Source organism: Pyxicephalus adspersus, chromosome 9 (assembly GCF_032062135.1).
Source record: "Pyxicephalus adspersus chromosome 9, UCB_Pads_2.0, whole genome shotgun sequence".
NCBI lineage: Eukaryota > Metazoa > Chordata > Amphibia > Anura > Pyxicephalidae > Pyxicephalus > Pyxicephalus adspersus.
This window is the reverse complement of record NC_092866.1, coordinates 37,624,356-37,640,229: the sequence shown is the minus strand read 5'-3', so window position 1 is coordinate 37,640,229 and position 15,874 is coordinate 37,624,356. Positions and strand designations below refer to the sequence as shown.

The 15,874-nt window shown below is 37.5% G+C and overlaps 1 protein-coding gene across 1 annotated transcript; it reads left to right on the top strand.

Moving 5' to 3' along the window:
• Positions 1–5,226: 5,226 nt before the first annotated feature.
• On the top strand, positions 5,227–15,504 carry TRPT1 (tRNA phosphotransferase 1). The gene is made up of 8 exons (XM_072421473.1): positions 5,227–5,381; positions 5,995–6,080; positions 7,485–7,566; positions 9,017–9,186; positions 9,667–9,835; positions 10,767–10,823; positions 12,826–12,936; positions 15,358–15,504. Exons 2-8 carry the CDS (start codon positions 6,033–6,035, stop codon positions 15,378–15,380), a joined length of 660 nt encoding a protein of 219 aa, XP_072277574.1. The 5' UTR covers positions 5,227–5,381; positions 5,995–6,032; the 3' UTR covers positions 15,381–15,504.
• Positions 15,505–15,874: the final 370 nt, after the last annotated feature.

Sequence of the window (15,874 nt, the reverse complement as noted above, 5' to 3'; positions counted from 1 at the left end):
ATCAGTGGCTATGAATAGACCTGGGCGTCGTGTTTCCACTGTTGTCAACCCAGGAAGCCTGACTGGTCGTCACTTCACTGAATACATCACACCAACCCATAGAAAGGCCGCACCTACAAGGATGTGCGTGGTTTTCTGCTCAAAGACTGATGACAGAGGAAAGAAGGTCAGAAAGGAAACCAGGTTCTACTGTCCTGACTGTGATGTTGGACTTTGTGCAGCACCCTGCTTCAAAATCTACCACACCCGGGATGTCTACTAGAAATGTAAATTTTTTTTCTAAAATCTGCATTTAATTTATAATATTATTTACCAATAATATTGCACCCTTGTTTGGACAAATTTCTGTGAAAAATGTTTCATAAATTAGTTTTTTTTTTTGATAAATTACATTGTTGTGGTCTATTATTTAAATATTTTTTATAATTATGATTGAGAATTATTATATTATAATTTATGATTTTAATATAATAAATAAATATAATTATTATACCAGAGTTAACCCTAAGAATTACAGGCCAACAATATAAACAAAAATTTATATACAAAAAAAAATAGGATCACTGACAGAATTAGAACACTTGGGGGGTTAATAAAATTCTCCAGAACTGGAGAAGGTAGACTATCATGAGTGATCTAGCAAACCTGAAATACATCTGGTCCAGGATTGAAAACGTTTGCAAACTAATAGCAAAAGATTTTAAGAAGCCGTTCCAGGTTTGCTGAATCACCCAGGTTCTCCCATAAAGTCTTGGAGAACTTTATTAAATCAGGTCCATTAGTTAGATCTAATATTTTGAAATTATTTATGAATTATTATTAAATATTTCAGATGTCTATGTGCTTTTAATTCCTTCTAATTTATTTTCTTGACTCTTGACCCAATATACCCAATATTCCCCTTCATATTTCAACAGGAACTATATAGAAGAAAAAATACCTCAAAATATTGCCATTGCAAATGAGAACATTAACTAACCAGCTTTGAAGAAAATAAATAAACGTGTTATCTTGCTTGATTACACAATTGTGTTTACTTACCTTGTTTATTAAGACCTGGGTATTGGTTTCCATATCTTTTGTAGATCTCTTTTATCTCACTACTGTCCATGTTGTTGTCAGAGTAATATATACAAAACTGATATAGTGGACTGCAAGAGTGATCAAATGATCAGGCAATTGAGGCAAAAGCTGTCAAGGTGGCATCTGGCACGCATTTAAAGATTATTCAATAGGACCAAAGCCTGCAGCATGGGCCCCAGCAGATTTTCAGCCCAGGAGTGGGCTTTTGTCTCCAAGTCATGGTAAACAGTAGGTTTTTCTGGAGGATTATGTTTTTTTTCTGAAACAACTGTTTATTTCATAGACAATGATCAACAAGAAATATTCAAACAAAAGAAAAAGTCACCTTCGCTTTAAAGATGCTTGAAACTTGCCATTATAATGTGTTAAGTTTTTGGTACCTGAGGCAGATAATTTTTTAATACCCTTTTATTAATGTAATAATTGTATTTTTAAATTAATGTAAAAATCAATACATTGCAGTTTGCTGTATCCAAAACAAATCATACACAGCCTAATATTAAATTATTTTATTTAATCAATTCAAATTATTCAACCTATTATAAGGGAAAGGGAATTTCTTTTTGAATATTACTCTGTTATGGTCTGCAAAAAGTAAGAGTGGCTGGTGTGTGTCATTTGTCTAATCTGAAAAATGTGTTTCTTTCCTATCTCCAAAAGTTGTGAGGTGAGTATAACATGCTAACATGCCTTGGCTTTTTTACAGCCTATTTAAATGCACGAGCTGCCAATGCACCAAAATAGACAAAAAAATCTGACATGCACCATTGTTCCCTTATGCAGGGACAGCTGTCATCCACTGTTTGTAGGTTGACATATCTGAAGGCTGACCCAGGAAAACACAATCATGTCAAATCTCAGATCCCTTCTGCTCCCTATCTATATGTGACCAGCAAGCATAAAAATCTATCAGATTCTAATGCAGATAAACCCTCTGTTGCCTACCATCACACTACATCAATCACAGGGGGAAGGGGGACTGCAGATTTGTTTTCTCCAGCCCACAGCAGACTGGTAAAATTATATCTCCCAGTATCTCCCACTCCTGCAAACTTTGTCTAAGCACTCAATTGTAGCACAGCAGCCGGGTATTAAAACATGTCTGGAATTCATGTAAAGCCACTGATAAATCCATATTTATGGAATGTGGGTTGGTTAGGTTAATCACTGGAGTCCTTGAGTCCAAACCAGGGAAATACTTTTTTTTTCGGTTTTGGAATGAGGGTTTTCTGGCAAATGTTTTAAACTTTTGCCAGATTTTATTCCTGTTTTGTGTCCATATAATAAGAATTTCCTGCCCACCTGAGGACTGAACGCACTACCTATGTAGCAGAAGTCAGAAGGGAGATATTGGAATACACAGGATATAAGGATTAAAATCTTGAAAGGGGTTCAAACACTACAACATTTGATCTAAAGATCTTTAATAAACTGATAAACTGGAGTAGAGGATTCAATAATGGGTGCAATAGCTTCAATGCAAAGATTTTTCCTGCAGTAATGCATTTCTTCTGATAGATATGTCAGAGACAGATTATATTCTGCTGCTAAGGGAGGAATTTATGATTCAACCTGTCGAACAATGTCTCATTGATCCTGGTTATTATTGCCTTGCTATGTGACAGAACTGATAAATGTCCCCAATTATGTATTGTTTCAAAAAGTGTACCTGATAACCAGGCTGGTGTGGGACATTAGGAATCTTTAGGTCTTGTTGGTTTGCTTGCTCATATACGGTCTTTTGCAGCAATGCAGTTTAACTGAAGACTTATGTTTGCAAAAACGTACTTGAACATAACAAAGCCTTTCAGATCACACTTTTAGATCCAGCATCTACAGTGCATTTAGTTTCTTTTACAACTTTTTTTATTTAATGTTTAAAGTGAAAAGTGAAACCTTTCCTATTCTTTATTTTCATTCAGCACATACTAGTGCATTGGAGAATATAATGCTGCTTTTTTATGCGAAAAGGTGGTAACTTCACTGTTTAATGATATGTTGCAACTTTCTAAGAGGGTTCTGGTCAGATATTTTCTGTGAAAAACTAAAAACAAATTTTCAGGTTGCTATTTGTACAAATCGCTGGCATAAAATATATTAAAAACCTTCATAAGTGCTCCATATTATGTATGATGTGGAAACTTCCTTTTGGCTGACAAGGCCTTGCAAAATCTAAAATAGGTGTCAGCAGCAATAACCTCAGGAGGGGGCTGCTATAAATCCACCAGCATGGGCACACCTACATGGACTGAATTACCAGCCCCTGCATTTTTATCAATGATACAATGGACATTGGTGAGTAAAACACTACTTTAGAAGGTACTTGTGCAGGCTTGTTTAAAGCAGTGGCCCCCAACCTTTTGCAGCTCATGGACCACTGAATCTTTGGTCCTGTGTCCTCAAAGAGGAAGAAACTTTCTCCCTGAGTGACGTCATAATGCCAGAAGCTCACCCTCCCATCGCAGACTCAGAGTGGGCAGGTTGTGTCCAGAGATACCCACTGCCCTGAGCTTGAGATCTGTATGGGAGACATGGTGCGTGGCTCTGGCCCCTGTCCTAGAGGAACCCTAAGATTTCACAGAGCCCTGGTTGAAAAACACTGCTGTAGAAGATAGACTATAATGAAAGAACCTGGTGATCCATCAAACCTGGAGGAGATATCTTAGAAATCATTTTGTATTGTTTGGCTAAAATTTTAAATTCTGGATCAGACCCATTCCAACTTTTCTGTATCACCCAGATTCTTCTATGATAGTCTATCTTGTCCAGTCTTGGAGAGCTTTAATAAATCAGACCAGTTGTGTGTACAGAGTTTGCATGTTCTTCCTATGTTCAGGTGGGTTTCATGCAGTTAAAAATGTCCTTGGTATGCGTGGAAAATAGACAGCACAATCAAAGTGCAGTATGGCTGCTGGCTGCATTAACCTCCTAGCCGTTAAGCCCGACCTTCGTACGGCCAAAAAAAAATGGCTAGGATGGTTAACCCCGAGTTTTTTCCTATCCTTACTTACCTGGTCCCGCTGTGCTCATCCAGCGTCGTGTTCGTGTTCCAGCGTCGTCCTCCGTCGATCGTCATCCGTCGATCGTCGTCCGTCGATCTCCCTCTCCAGCGTCAGGTGCCTTCGTCGGGTGCCAGCGGGACCGGTAAGAAGCCGACCGGCATCTTGTGTTCCGCCGGCCGGCCGGCATCTTACCTGGTCCCGCTGATCGTCCACGTCCTTCTTCTTCCAGCGCCGGATGATCTCTGAAACGAGAAGCCATCCGGCGGAGAAAAAAAAAACTGACGGCTTCTCCCTGCGTGCGTGATGACGTCGGCGCGTGTGCGGGAAATTCAAATTGAAACTCATTCAAACATTTTGTATTGGATTCAATACAAACTCCTGTATCCAATCCAATACAAAATAATTCAAATAATTACAAAGTATTTAACTGGTAAATTCAAACTGTCATTTTGTATTGGATTGAATACAAACTCCAGTATCCAATCCAATACAAAAAATAAAAAAAAATAAAATAAAAGTAAATACATTTTTTATATTCATATTATCTACTAGAACCCCTGTTTGGACATATTTCTGTAAGTTACAGGTCTACTATTTAAAAAAAAAATTTCATGAAAAACAGTGGATGACTTTTGGTACAGAAATCTAGACCTCAGTGTAACGCTCAGGTGGTTAAGGATGCTTGATAATAATGAGAAAACTAAATAAAGAGGTAAAAAATATCCTTTCATTTGGTACAATATTTTTTTTATATTTCTTTTTCTTTATTAAGTTTTTCATTTTCAAACAAACAAAAACAATACATATGATTTCTTTATATAGCTAAAAAATATATATTTTTTAAAGTAACTAACAGCATACTGTTGTTATTCACTTCCATTACACATTAAACATAGACATACAAAACAGTACAGTATACATTACTATATCTGGTAATACCATGGGACAAATCTGTTGTGGATATGATTTCCTTAAAGGCTCCAGTACTAACAAGCAGATGGCATACAAGCCCATACATCCCCAGTTTCCTGACTATTCATCATTCCTTGTTATATACAGACAACAGCAGGTGCTGCCAGACAACTAAAACTACATTTCCCAGCATGCAACTGGGCATCCTTTCACCAGGAAGTGTTCATAACCCCAACAACACAACAGGAGGACCGAGTAGGAAGGGTGTCAGGATCTTCCTGGATGAACTGGAAACTAAACAAGAGAGTCTGGCTTTTTGCTGGATTGGACCTCAGGATTTGTGCTGATTTATTCAATGCTGCACCTGGATTCCTAGACCCAGAGGTCAATCACTATGCATTGTGGTAGTTGTAGTCATCAGGCTGCTGATTGTAGTATAACGCAGAAATACAGAAGTTAATTTTGATCCCTTAGTGCAGATTACAGCCTGGGATCCAGGGTCAGACGCTGTAGTGATTCATTTTGGTGATTCTCTAATCTCCATTTTTTTCAGTTTTAAAATATGGACAAATTTAAGAAAGCTGTTTTTACAATAGCTAAACTCTGCCATGAGTATCTGCTCTGTTTGGTTGACATGGAAGTGCAGTTACCACTTCCTTCTTTTGTATTATAACCCTCACTGCATCCGTCCAGTGTCAGGTTGTGTGTGGGCACAAACAATCTTCTTTACCTACTCCTCCTACCTAAGGCCTCCCTAGGAGGCAACATTTGAAAATCTCAGCTCACCTAAGATTTGAAATTAAATGCTATTTCTCCAACTCTACTGTGACAAGGTTACAACTGAAATCTGCAAGACACACAAGAAAAACATATCTTGTAGAACCTCTCATGTGACAGTGCTTTGATTAATCAATCAATCGGCTCGTGCAGCAACACAACATGGATTCTCTCCCATCTCCAATTTCTGATTTTGGGTATCCTATGTTCTTTATTACAGGAAATATAGTTTGTTTTGCCTGAAGGGATTTGACAGTTATGGAGAGATCACACTCCAGTCACAGGAGGAGAGGAGTTAAAAAACAGGTACCGGTAAATAAAAGAGCTGTAAAATATCTCACTCATCACTACCAGTGAGGCATGAATGATGGCAGAAGTACAAGGGGTGAATATGAATGCCATCCAGAAGAGAACACACAGCACATTGTGTTGGAGACAGGTTGCTTTCACATTATATTGTAGCAAACATTACCTTTTTGTGAATTTAATTAAAGAGCCCCTGTTGGTATTACCATATTCACGTAAAGTTCCAGTAAAATCACCACAACTAATGCTTTTGCCAACCACTCAAAAAAAAACAATAAATGCTTAAAGTGCATTGCACTATCTTTCCTTTCTCAGTGGCTAGAGGACTGAAATTCTATCAATCATGGCAAGAAGCCTACCCTTACGTACATGTGTAGTTATCCCAGGCTTTAAACAGAACTAAGCTTACCTTTCCTTGCGCCATTTCTGACATCTTTCAGGTTTGGGTCCTTCACCATTTATTGGCCATGCCTAAATGTCATAACTGTGTTCATCGATTTCCAGCATCCAGCAATGCCGAGATCATACACTGAGCTGCACATGCCCAGCTCAGTGTAGATTTAACAAAAGATTCTGAACAGAGGTACAATTGTTTTACTGCAAAAGAGATATAACCTATACCTTTTGCAATAAGGAACCTGCCTGATCACATTTTTTTATCTCCTAGGTTTAGCTCTGCTTGATTGAGTAGAAACGTCCAATGAAGCTTCTGTGTAGATGCTGCCAAGATAAAACTTGGTAGCTGCGGCCCAGAAAAGGGAAAGCTGGAAGACCCAACAGAACCCAAAGCTTTCTTAGAACAATAGCATTTTTTGTAGAGCAGCTGGGGGCCCACCAGAAGGCTCAAGGAAACTAATTTTAGGGACATATAACTGGGGCCCACAGCATGTTTTTTTCTGGGCCAGTCTGACCCTGGACACTGCTGACTTACTGTGTCCAAATGGGTTTACAGACATTTGTAGCTCAGCTAAGCAACACCCGGTTACTATAAGATTTTTTTACTAAACAACTGGGGCACGGATATGGGCATCTTTTATTTTCATTGTTTTGCATCAATTAGAAATGTCCAGTAGGGTCCATAGACCCCTCTCCCTCATATTGAACTCATGGAGTTTGCCATCTATGTTTTAAAATAAGATGTGTGTGGCACTGCAAAATCCAATGGGATTTTTAGTTTACTGCTGTCAGATCTTTAAAATATACATTCTGATTGCTATGGTTTACATTAAATACATTACCTTTGCACCATATAGACAATACTGTACATCTAGGGGTCTCATGCAGTTATCAGTAATATTATATTATGTATTCTTTGTTAGAGATTTGTGTTTTGACACTCAACGAAAATGATTTGTGTGATGTTTGTCATTTAGAATAAACTAATATTCTTTCTTTCCCTGGCAGGATCCAGATGTGCGCTTATCAAAGCTTTTATCTTATGCATTGCGTCATGGAGCCGCCTCTATGGGCTTGCACATGACATCGGGTATGTGATGCTGACTATGTTATGCTGTCCTGATTTTAAATAATAGGGAGATGTTTTAAGCAATTCTAAGTGCAGTAAAGCCTTTTCTTTAAAAGAAAATCAGCCTCTGCCAAATAGCAAGACACCTGCATGATTTACTGTTCATGGAGCATTTTACTACTTGAGCAGTGCAAATATATCTCTACATGAAGTCGGTGAATCACAGGAGATGTGAATTGGTTTGCTTCGATAAGAGGCTGATCCAGTGTTTTGTGACACAATTTTATTATCCCTTAAAGCAAATCCATCACAGACACAATGTGCACAAGCTTTAGGTAGATGTATCAATTATTATTATTATTAAACAGGATTTATATAGCGCCAACATATTACGCAGCGCATACATATCAGCTATCGGTTTTCTAAGAAGTGATTTGTATTTTGGCAGGTAGTATACTGTAACACATATCATGATGCTCTCACTAGGCCCTAGTAAATAGACCATATAATGATAATACAAACAGATTATAAGATAGGTGGCAACCCTCAGTGTCCCATACATTAAAAATGCACCTGCTGGAAATGTTAAAAATATATACATTTTCATTGTATTCCTCTAGCTTTATCATTTTCTTTTCTTGTGCTGCCTGGACCCCTTTTAAAGTAGCAATGTGAATGTTGACTGTATGGGGGTCCTTTTTTGCAAATAGATGATCTTCATTATCCATGTCAGGAGTTGGGGCATGCTCTTAGCGGCACTGCAGAAATTAACGTTAGTGTAACAGGTCTGGTATAGTTAGGTGTTGTTTTTTTAATCTGTGGTGAGTAGGCTATAGATGTAAATTATTTGACATTAAGCCCTCACTGGCTTCTGTAGATGCTGGCACTGTGCAGTAATTATATCACAAAGTTCAAAGCAGAAACACTGCATTCATACCATTCTTTCAAAAGATTGACTAATTCTGCTACCCTATCCCAGAGTTCCTGCCCCTTGTTTACATCAAAAATTAGAAGGCACAAAGGCTTTTAGAGTAATTTCTTGTTAATAATATTTAAATTGCCAAAAGTCCTTAGCCTGGTCATGCATAGTTTTTATAAGTTTCATTCCTGGGAAAAATAAACAACAAACATAAATTATGGGAAATCTTCCCCCTCAATCCAAAACAGAGATGTTTTTATCTTGAACCACTTTAACTGATTTGTTTTTCTGATTTCTAAGTATCATGAAAAATGTTTTTATAAGAATAGTCTAGGATTGCAGCATTTCTAAAAATACAAACTGATAATATTTTATTGCAAAAAAATTCACACTATCTTTTTTTATATTTTTTTTTATCTCCAATTCACTCTTCAAACACCTGTGTCTCATTGTAAACCATCCCTTCTTTACTAACACCTGTGACACTATTCTGTTCTGTGTATGGCTTGCTATTATTTGTTGACCCTTCATCTAATACTGTGCCCGCTGTAGATGGCTTTGTTCTTGTCTCCTGTCTCCTTTCCCTTCCTCAGTTCAGTTCCTTTTCTCTCAATGACATTGAACGTGTAGTTAGATCCAATGACAAGCAGAGATTCATGCTGAGGAGCTCTGAGCCAGAGGGGAAGCTGGAAATTCGAGCAAACCAGGGACATTCTTTAAAGGTACTAGTGAAAAGTACTACCTTTAGATGCCAGTTAAAAGGCACAAAATGATATTTTGCAGATGACACTGGTTTATTATATGTCCTTGACACTACAACAATGAAATACTGCATTCCACCGGGACTTTGGGACTTTGATGGCACCTACATAGTCCCTGGATCAGTACCACTAAGCAGAGCCATTGGCCTGACAACAATGATCTTTTAGGTGTCTGTAAAAGTGGCATTCTGATCACAAATACAAGGGGCATTTTTTCACCTTGTTTAAGAAATCGCTGCACTAGAGGTTTGAGAAAAGATGCTGCAATGTTTGAGGCGAAACTTCTTGATGGCTGTTGAAATAAAATTATGACATATAGGCATAATATCCATAAAAGCAACTGATGTTTCTCCAAAGTTAACGGTATGTGTGTGTGTGTGTATATAATGAGTGTGTGTGTTAAGTATGTGTCATATTGCATATGCCCCATATATTTTCTAGGTGGAGGTGGATCTCAGCCCGTTGGGAACAGAGCTTCCTCCACATGCTATACATGGGACTTATCTCCGCCACTGGCCATCGATTCTTCACTGTGGACTCTCTCGAATGAAACGAACACATATTCACTTGTCTACTGAGCTCCCAGGAGAAGGCAACAATGTTATCAGTGGTAAGTAATATTTGGCAGCAGCTGTTTTTATTGGTGTAAAGTGAAACCACCTTTATATCATTGAAAGGGGTCAAACATGCATGCACAATCTAATTGCCTTCAGGCCAGCAGCTCCACGAATAGCAGTGCTCTGTTTGGCACAATTTTTTCCTGCATGGAAACATTGAGAGACAGGAGTCATGCCAGCTGCCACTGCTAAAACAGCTTGTCTCATAGGGGAATGTTGGCCATCAGGCTGGAGTTCTAATTTGCCAGTACCATCAGTTTCTCTCTTGATAGTGGTGAAGTAAGGTCAGGAACTCCCCATACATATGTGATTTTTTATCATCTCTTGTTTATGACTACCCTTATTGCAATTGTGTTATTTGTTTTTTGTAAAATACTGCATTGTCATAGTAATGTGACAAATATTTTAAAAGGACCACTATTTTAAGTGTGTTTTTTTGGAACAGACATGGCCATCTCTGACCACCACCAAAATGTCTTTAAAATCATCATGGGGATCATCCTTTAGTGTACAGGGGTCACAGACCAAGCTCTTCGACCAACAAAGCTATGAAGGCACAATTACAGAAAGATCGATCTTTGTTAGGAATCCAAAGAATTGAAAAAATTACAGACACATTGCTAAGCTAGTAATTTTTATCCTTGTGTTGAAACAATGTTGATTGAGTCTAATAACAATTTTTTGCTCCGATTCTTGATGTATCCAAAGTTCCATAGAAGTACTTGCAGATCTAGTTGTAACATTGCACAGGTGCCGTATAGTCCAAGCTATTCTAGGTCTTACTGTTCTGTAGGAGACACTTTACAAAATGACATAGTCAAAGTGGCTTCTGGTGTTTCTCATTGTTGACTATTCAGTGGTTCAATTATATAGCATGTAGTGAGAGTTGTAAATTGATTTAACCGTCACTATGTGTCTCTGCAGGAATGCGTAGGGACTGTGAAGTGGCAATATTTATAGACCTTCCAAAGGCAATAGCTGGTGAGTCTGCTTCTTCTCCTCTCACACAAGCACTGTTTTCTTTCATATGGTCAGCTGCAAGATTTTTAAGGCATTGAACATACAGTCTAAGTGACATAGAAATGAGAAAGTAACTTGATGGTATTAGTAACTAAGATAGGAAATGAAATAAAATCTCCCAGCGGGAAAATGGATTAGTGATTTGCACATCAAAAATAAGCAGCAGCTAAAATGTAATAATTTAAACTTTCAAACCATGGATCAGAGCAGGTTTTACACTCCTAATATGGACTTTTTTTTCCCATTGATAACATTTCCATTACTAAAATAACCCAATAATACATACATTGTTCTTTGCTACAAACTGGTCTGTATCAAAAATAAAGTTTTCAATTTTTGATGCAATGTGATATTAATAAAATAATTTTATTAAGAAAATAATTAATTATCATAAAATCTAAAAAATGCTTGCAAGGTCTCATTACCTGCAGTAGTGCCTGTCAGCTGCTGTAATTTTGAAAATTTTTTTAGTTACAAAGTTTCAATAAATGTTCACTGTAAGGCTGAATTAACACTGGCAATGAGGTTGCAGTGCATTTACCGCTTCCTCACACCAGGAACCACTTCCTCTCGGGGAGATGCGACATGTAGCATCTCGCTGTGGCAGCCTCATAGCGAACGGATAGGTGCAGCAGTGAGCGGTACTAGGGCCGCTGTCACATATTCCACCTCTTATGTTGGAGTTTTTTTAAGAACCAGCACTGTTACAATTACTGTGAGTGTTTGCGTTGCTGGCAAGGTCAGCTGCATGAAATTGTGTGACCCACAGGCAGGTGTGTACCTGCCCCTAGGCTATGTTCAGATAGCCATTGAGGTTGTGGGGTGGTCACTGTTTCCTTATGACCACTTCCTCTGGTGAGATGCTAAAGGTAGCGTCCCACCCTATGGGAATGGCAATGAGCAGTTCAGTACCATCCTCTGTAAATGTTCTTTAGGAACCAACATAGTGGTGAGGGTGACCAAGTGGCTGGCAAGGTGCCAGCTGCTGGAATATAAAAATAAAAGAGTTTCTAACTGTAGGCCCTGCACTCATGGGGGAGAGGGTGTGCACAAGTACATTAACAAACTACTGTATATGCATTACATTGGCAAAAGTAATAACACGTCCTGCCAGGCCCCAACATGAGTCATCAGGAGTACAAAGAAGAAGATAAGATAAGGGAAGGGACAATAGCTAAAAACCCATTTTCTTTTCACCCAGTTTTAAAATGTACACATCTCCCCCACATAGCACGGTCCTGTCTAGCTGTGTAGGAAACCCAATTTTGCTGCAGTTATTTGGACTGGACAGAAGCAACAGACTGATGAGTTCATTTCTCTTATCCCCCTCCTATTGTGTGTTAATTTCCCCACCTACTAGATTGTAAGCTCTTCGGGGCAGGGTCCTCTCCTCCTGTATCACTGTCTTTATCAGTCTGTCATTGGCAACCCCTATTTAATGCACAGCGCTGCGTAATATGTTGGCGCTATATAAATCCTGTTTATTAATAATAATAATATTAATTTCTCTATCACTCCGCTCTCCCCTGTTATCTTTCATTATTAGCACATGAGTACTTCAGTTCATCAGACTGGCTCATTGGCTGCTTCTCCCTCCCCCAGTCCGTTCAGGGACTGTAAGAGGCTGATACCAGGTCAAATGCAGGTGTTAGTGCTGCTTACATTTAAAATGGCATCGAATAGAGCTGTTTTTTTGTGGGGTATATCTGCAAGTAGATTTAAAGAAAAGAAAGTCAGAATTTTATTAGCGTATTTATTCTTTGGCAGTCAATCTGTTGAAGCGTAACAAGACAGCCAGGCAACAAGCACTTTGTAGGTATTTTTCATAACATTTTAGGGATACTTAAGGGATATCAACTTTAGAAAAATTTGTGATATCAACTTTAGTAGAAAAATTGTGATAATAGGAACAAGCTGTCATTTCAAGTCATATATTTCAATATTTCATTTGTTCTGTTTTCAGATCAGATCCCGTTCCTCTGGTCTGCAAACCGCGTTTTGCTTACACCTGGTAATGCAGATGGTGTCCTTCTCCCTAAGTATTTTTTAAAGGCCCTCCAGCTTAGACCTCAAAGTAAGTATCTTGCACCCCAATATAAAATAAACTCTGCTGAGAAAAGTAAAAGGGTTGCCACTGCTGAACTCATGTTCAAAAAAAAAATTGACTGGTTGGTATACTTATCCAAGGGCATAAGTCATTTTTAAATGTGTAATCTGGGAATAAGTACACAAATCAGCAGTCGTGAATTTACTTGGGATTCTCTGGTAGATTTTCGTCTATGACTCAAAAATGATTAAAGGATCCACATGATTCCAAACAATTGAGCATTTGGAAAACACACATATGGCAGCCTTTGCATTTCTCTCAGACAAATGTATCTATTTAATAAAGGATTGCATTTATAAACAGGTTTATATCTTGATAATGGTGAAATTTAAACTGGCCCTGCCAAATTATTTTAATTTGTAGTCAGATGTAATCAGAATGATGCTCTTGTTTTCCCATAGTAGTATGTATCTTTTTATTAATGCAACAGGGACACCTACTGGTATGTTTGAAGCATGACATGCTACAGTAGTTGTGCACAGAAACTGCAGAATTTTTGCCACTTTTTTAAAGGGCATGTTTACAAATAATGAGCAAATCATTTACGTAAATAGGGAAAAAGGGTTTTAAAGCTATTGCATATTAATAATATTTCCTAAGTATTAGTCCCAGTTCTTGTTTGTAAATTGCTGCCAGAACACATCAATACCCCACTGAGAAGTTTGGGGACACTGCTATCCTAACCCTATATAAACACAGACAAAGTTTTCTCTCTCTCTCTCTCCCTCTCCCTCTCCAATCAACATTTGATAAGAAGTTCCTGTCTTAAATAGCATGTGAGATGTTTTGTGGTATAAAACTACTTCTTCAGACTTTGTGTTTCGCCATCCAATTGTTAAGGGTGGTCTGTAATTACTGATTTTTTTTCAAAACAACAAATTTCTGTGGTAATAAATGTACAGTGATTGAAATGTCTGTTTTATATTGTTAGGCAGCATAACTAGGGGTAGTTTATGTTCTGTTTTTCAAAAATGAAGCAAGATTTGGGCAGATGCCCATAGCAGCCAATCATGTCTCAGCTTTATAAATATTTTAGAAATATTTACCAAGGAATTGAATTGTTTTAGACAGAAAGTCAGTATTATTTTTCATTTCTATAAATCAGCTACTGTGTATTAGACAGGAAATTGGAGAACCTAAAGTTAAAGCCCACTCCAATATTTACAAAATTCTAATAGCAATTAGATTGATAAGAAAATTCAAATAGTGTATTAAAGCACAACACATCTGTTGACATTGCTTTACAGCTTTTTCCTCATCTCTAAATTCATATGTGAAAGGTCAATCAGCTATCCAAGTAACTCCCAGTAACACCCAGTGCAATTCTGGAATGAGCAACTTTAGTTATTCTTTAAGATTTTGCCCTGTCCATTTTTGGGTTTTCTTGAGCTTTGAAGGATCTATTCATTGTCCCCTACACTCGCCCTTTGCTTAAAAGTTGTTAACTGGTTGGGTTTATTTTTCCCAATGTAGACAACCTCTCTAATTTTTGGAATTTAGATATGTTTAGTGAAAAAGAAACAGAAACACAGTATGCCCCTGGCCTATCACATCCATTACCTATACTTGGTGGAAATTTAAATAGAGAAAGAAACATTTTCTATTCCAACTCCAATCACTTACACTACTAATCATTTGTCTGTAGATGCAAAATGGTGGCATGATGTTTTTAGAAAAAAAATACAAACTAGATGGAAGTGCACTGTAGGAACAATAGAAAGTAGGAATTTAAGTTTTCTTTATACAGGATGCCTATTTTTATATACACTGAAGAAACTATTATGTAAATGAATGCAGTATTTTCAAACATTTCCTAGACGTGTGTAATACACTGAGACATATGAAATGTTTTACACATATCTAAAGTTTATACACATATATAAAGCTATATGGTGAAGGATGGGGGTTGAGATAGCAATGCCAGTGTTGTGCCACACTTCTGTTTCTCTTAATGTTGACATATACCATATTTGTGTACAACAGTAGTTGTACAAATGGAGCCTATCAACTGGAACTGAACTCATACTTCAGTGTTAAACTATGGCAGGACATAAAAGATGTGCCTTTTATGCTAAAATCCCACTCCAGGATCTATCAAGTGATATATAATGCTAGGAAGGATCTGCCAAGCTGCACTTTGATCCTCCTTTTTAGCAGGAATCACATAACAAAGTTTCTAAGCCTTCATAAACATGACCTTTAGGAAATTTGAAATAGCATTATCTCCATAAACAGTAAAAATGACTATTTACCCATGCCAGTAAAACTGTTAACATTTCAGAATAGGACTATTTTCACATTGTGTATGACCACAAATCAATTCAATTCATCTACTGTTCCTATCAGTTGTGTGACAAATCATATGCTGTATATATTTTTATTTTACAGGAAAGCTACTCCCACTTGAATGACAGAAAATCTTCTTGCACAATAAATTTATTATTGAAATCCAATTTTGTTTATTTGTTCCTAACGAATATACACAAATGAAAAAAAATTAGTACAGAACCAATAAAATTAAGGAATTTTGTCCAACTGTTTCTTAATCATATCAGTTTTGAGCTTTTGTGGCTCGTTTAAGGCAGTGACATTGCTATTAGCAATTTGTAGTTGAGCTCTGCCATTTATACATTAGAATACGGGTCTTGAGTATGAAAGTAACTTTGTCAATTTTGAGCCCTTAAGGGCTGAGGTTTCTTTAGGATTGGTACACATGGCAGCGTTTTACATCATATCAGATTCTGATACAATAAAACAATCTCATGTGACTTTAATTCAAAGTAAAATGAATCTTGTTGTTCCAGGGCTTGTTGCAGAATAAATCCACAGCTGCACATGCAGGGCCCCGTTAACACTTTTCCTGAGTGTGTTACGTGTGAACATAATATCATATACATTAACACAG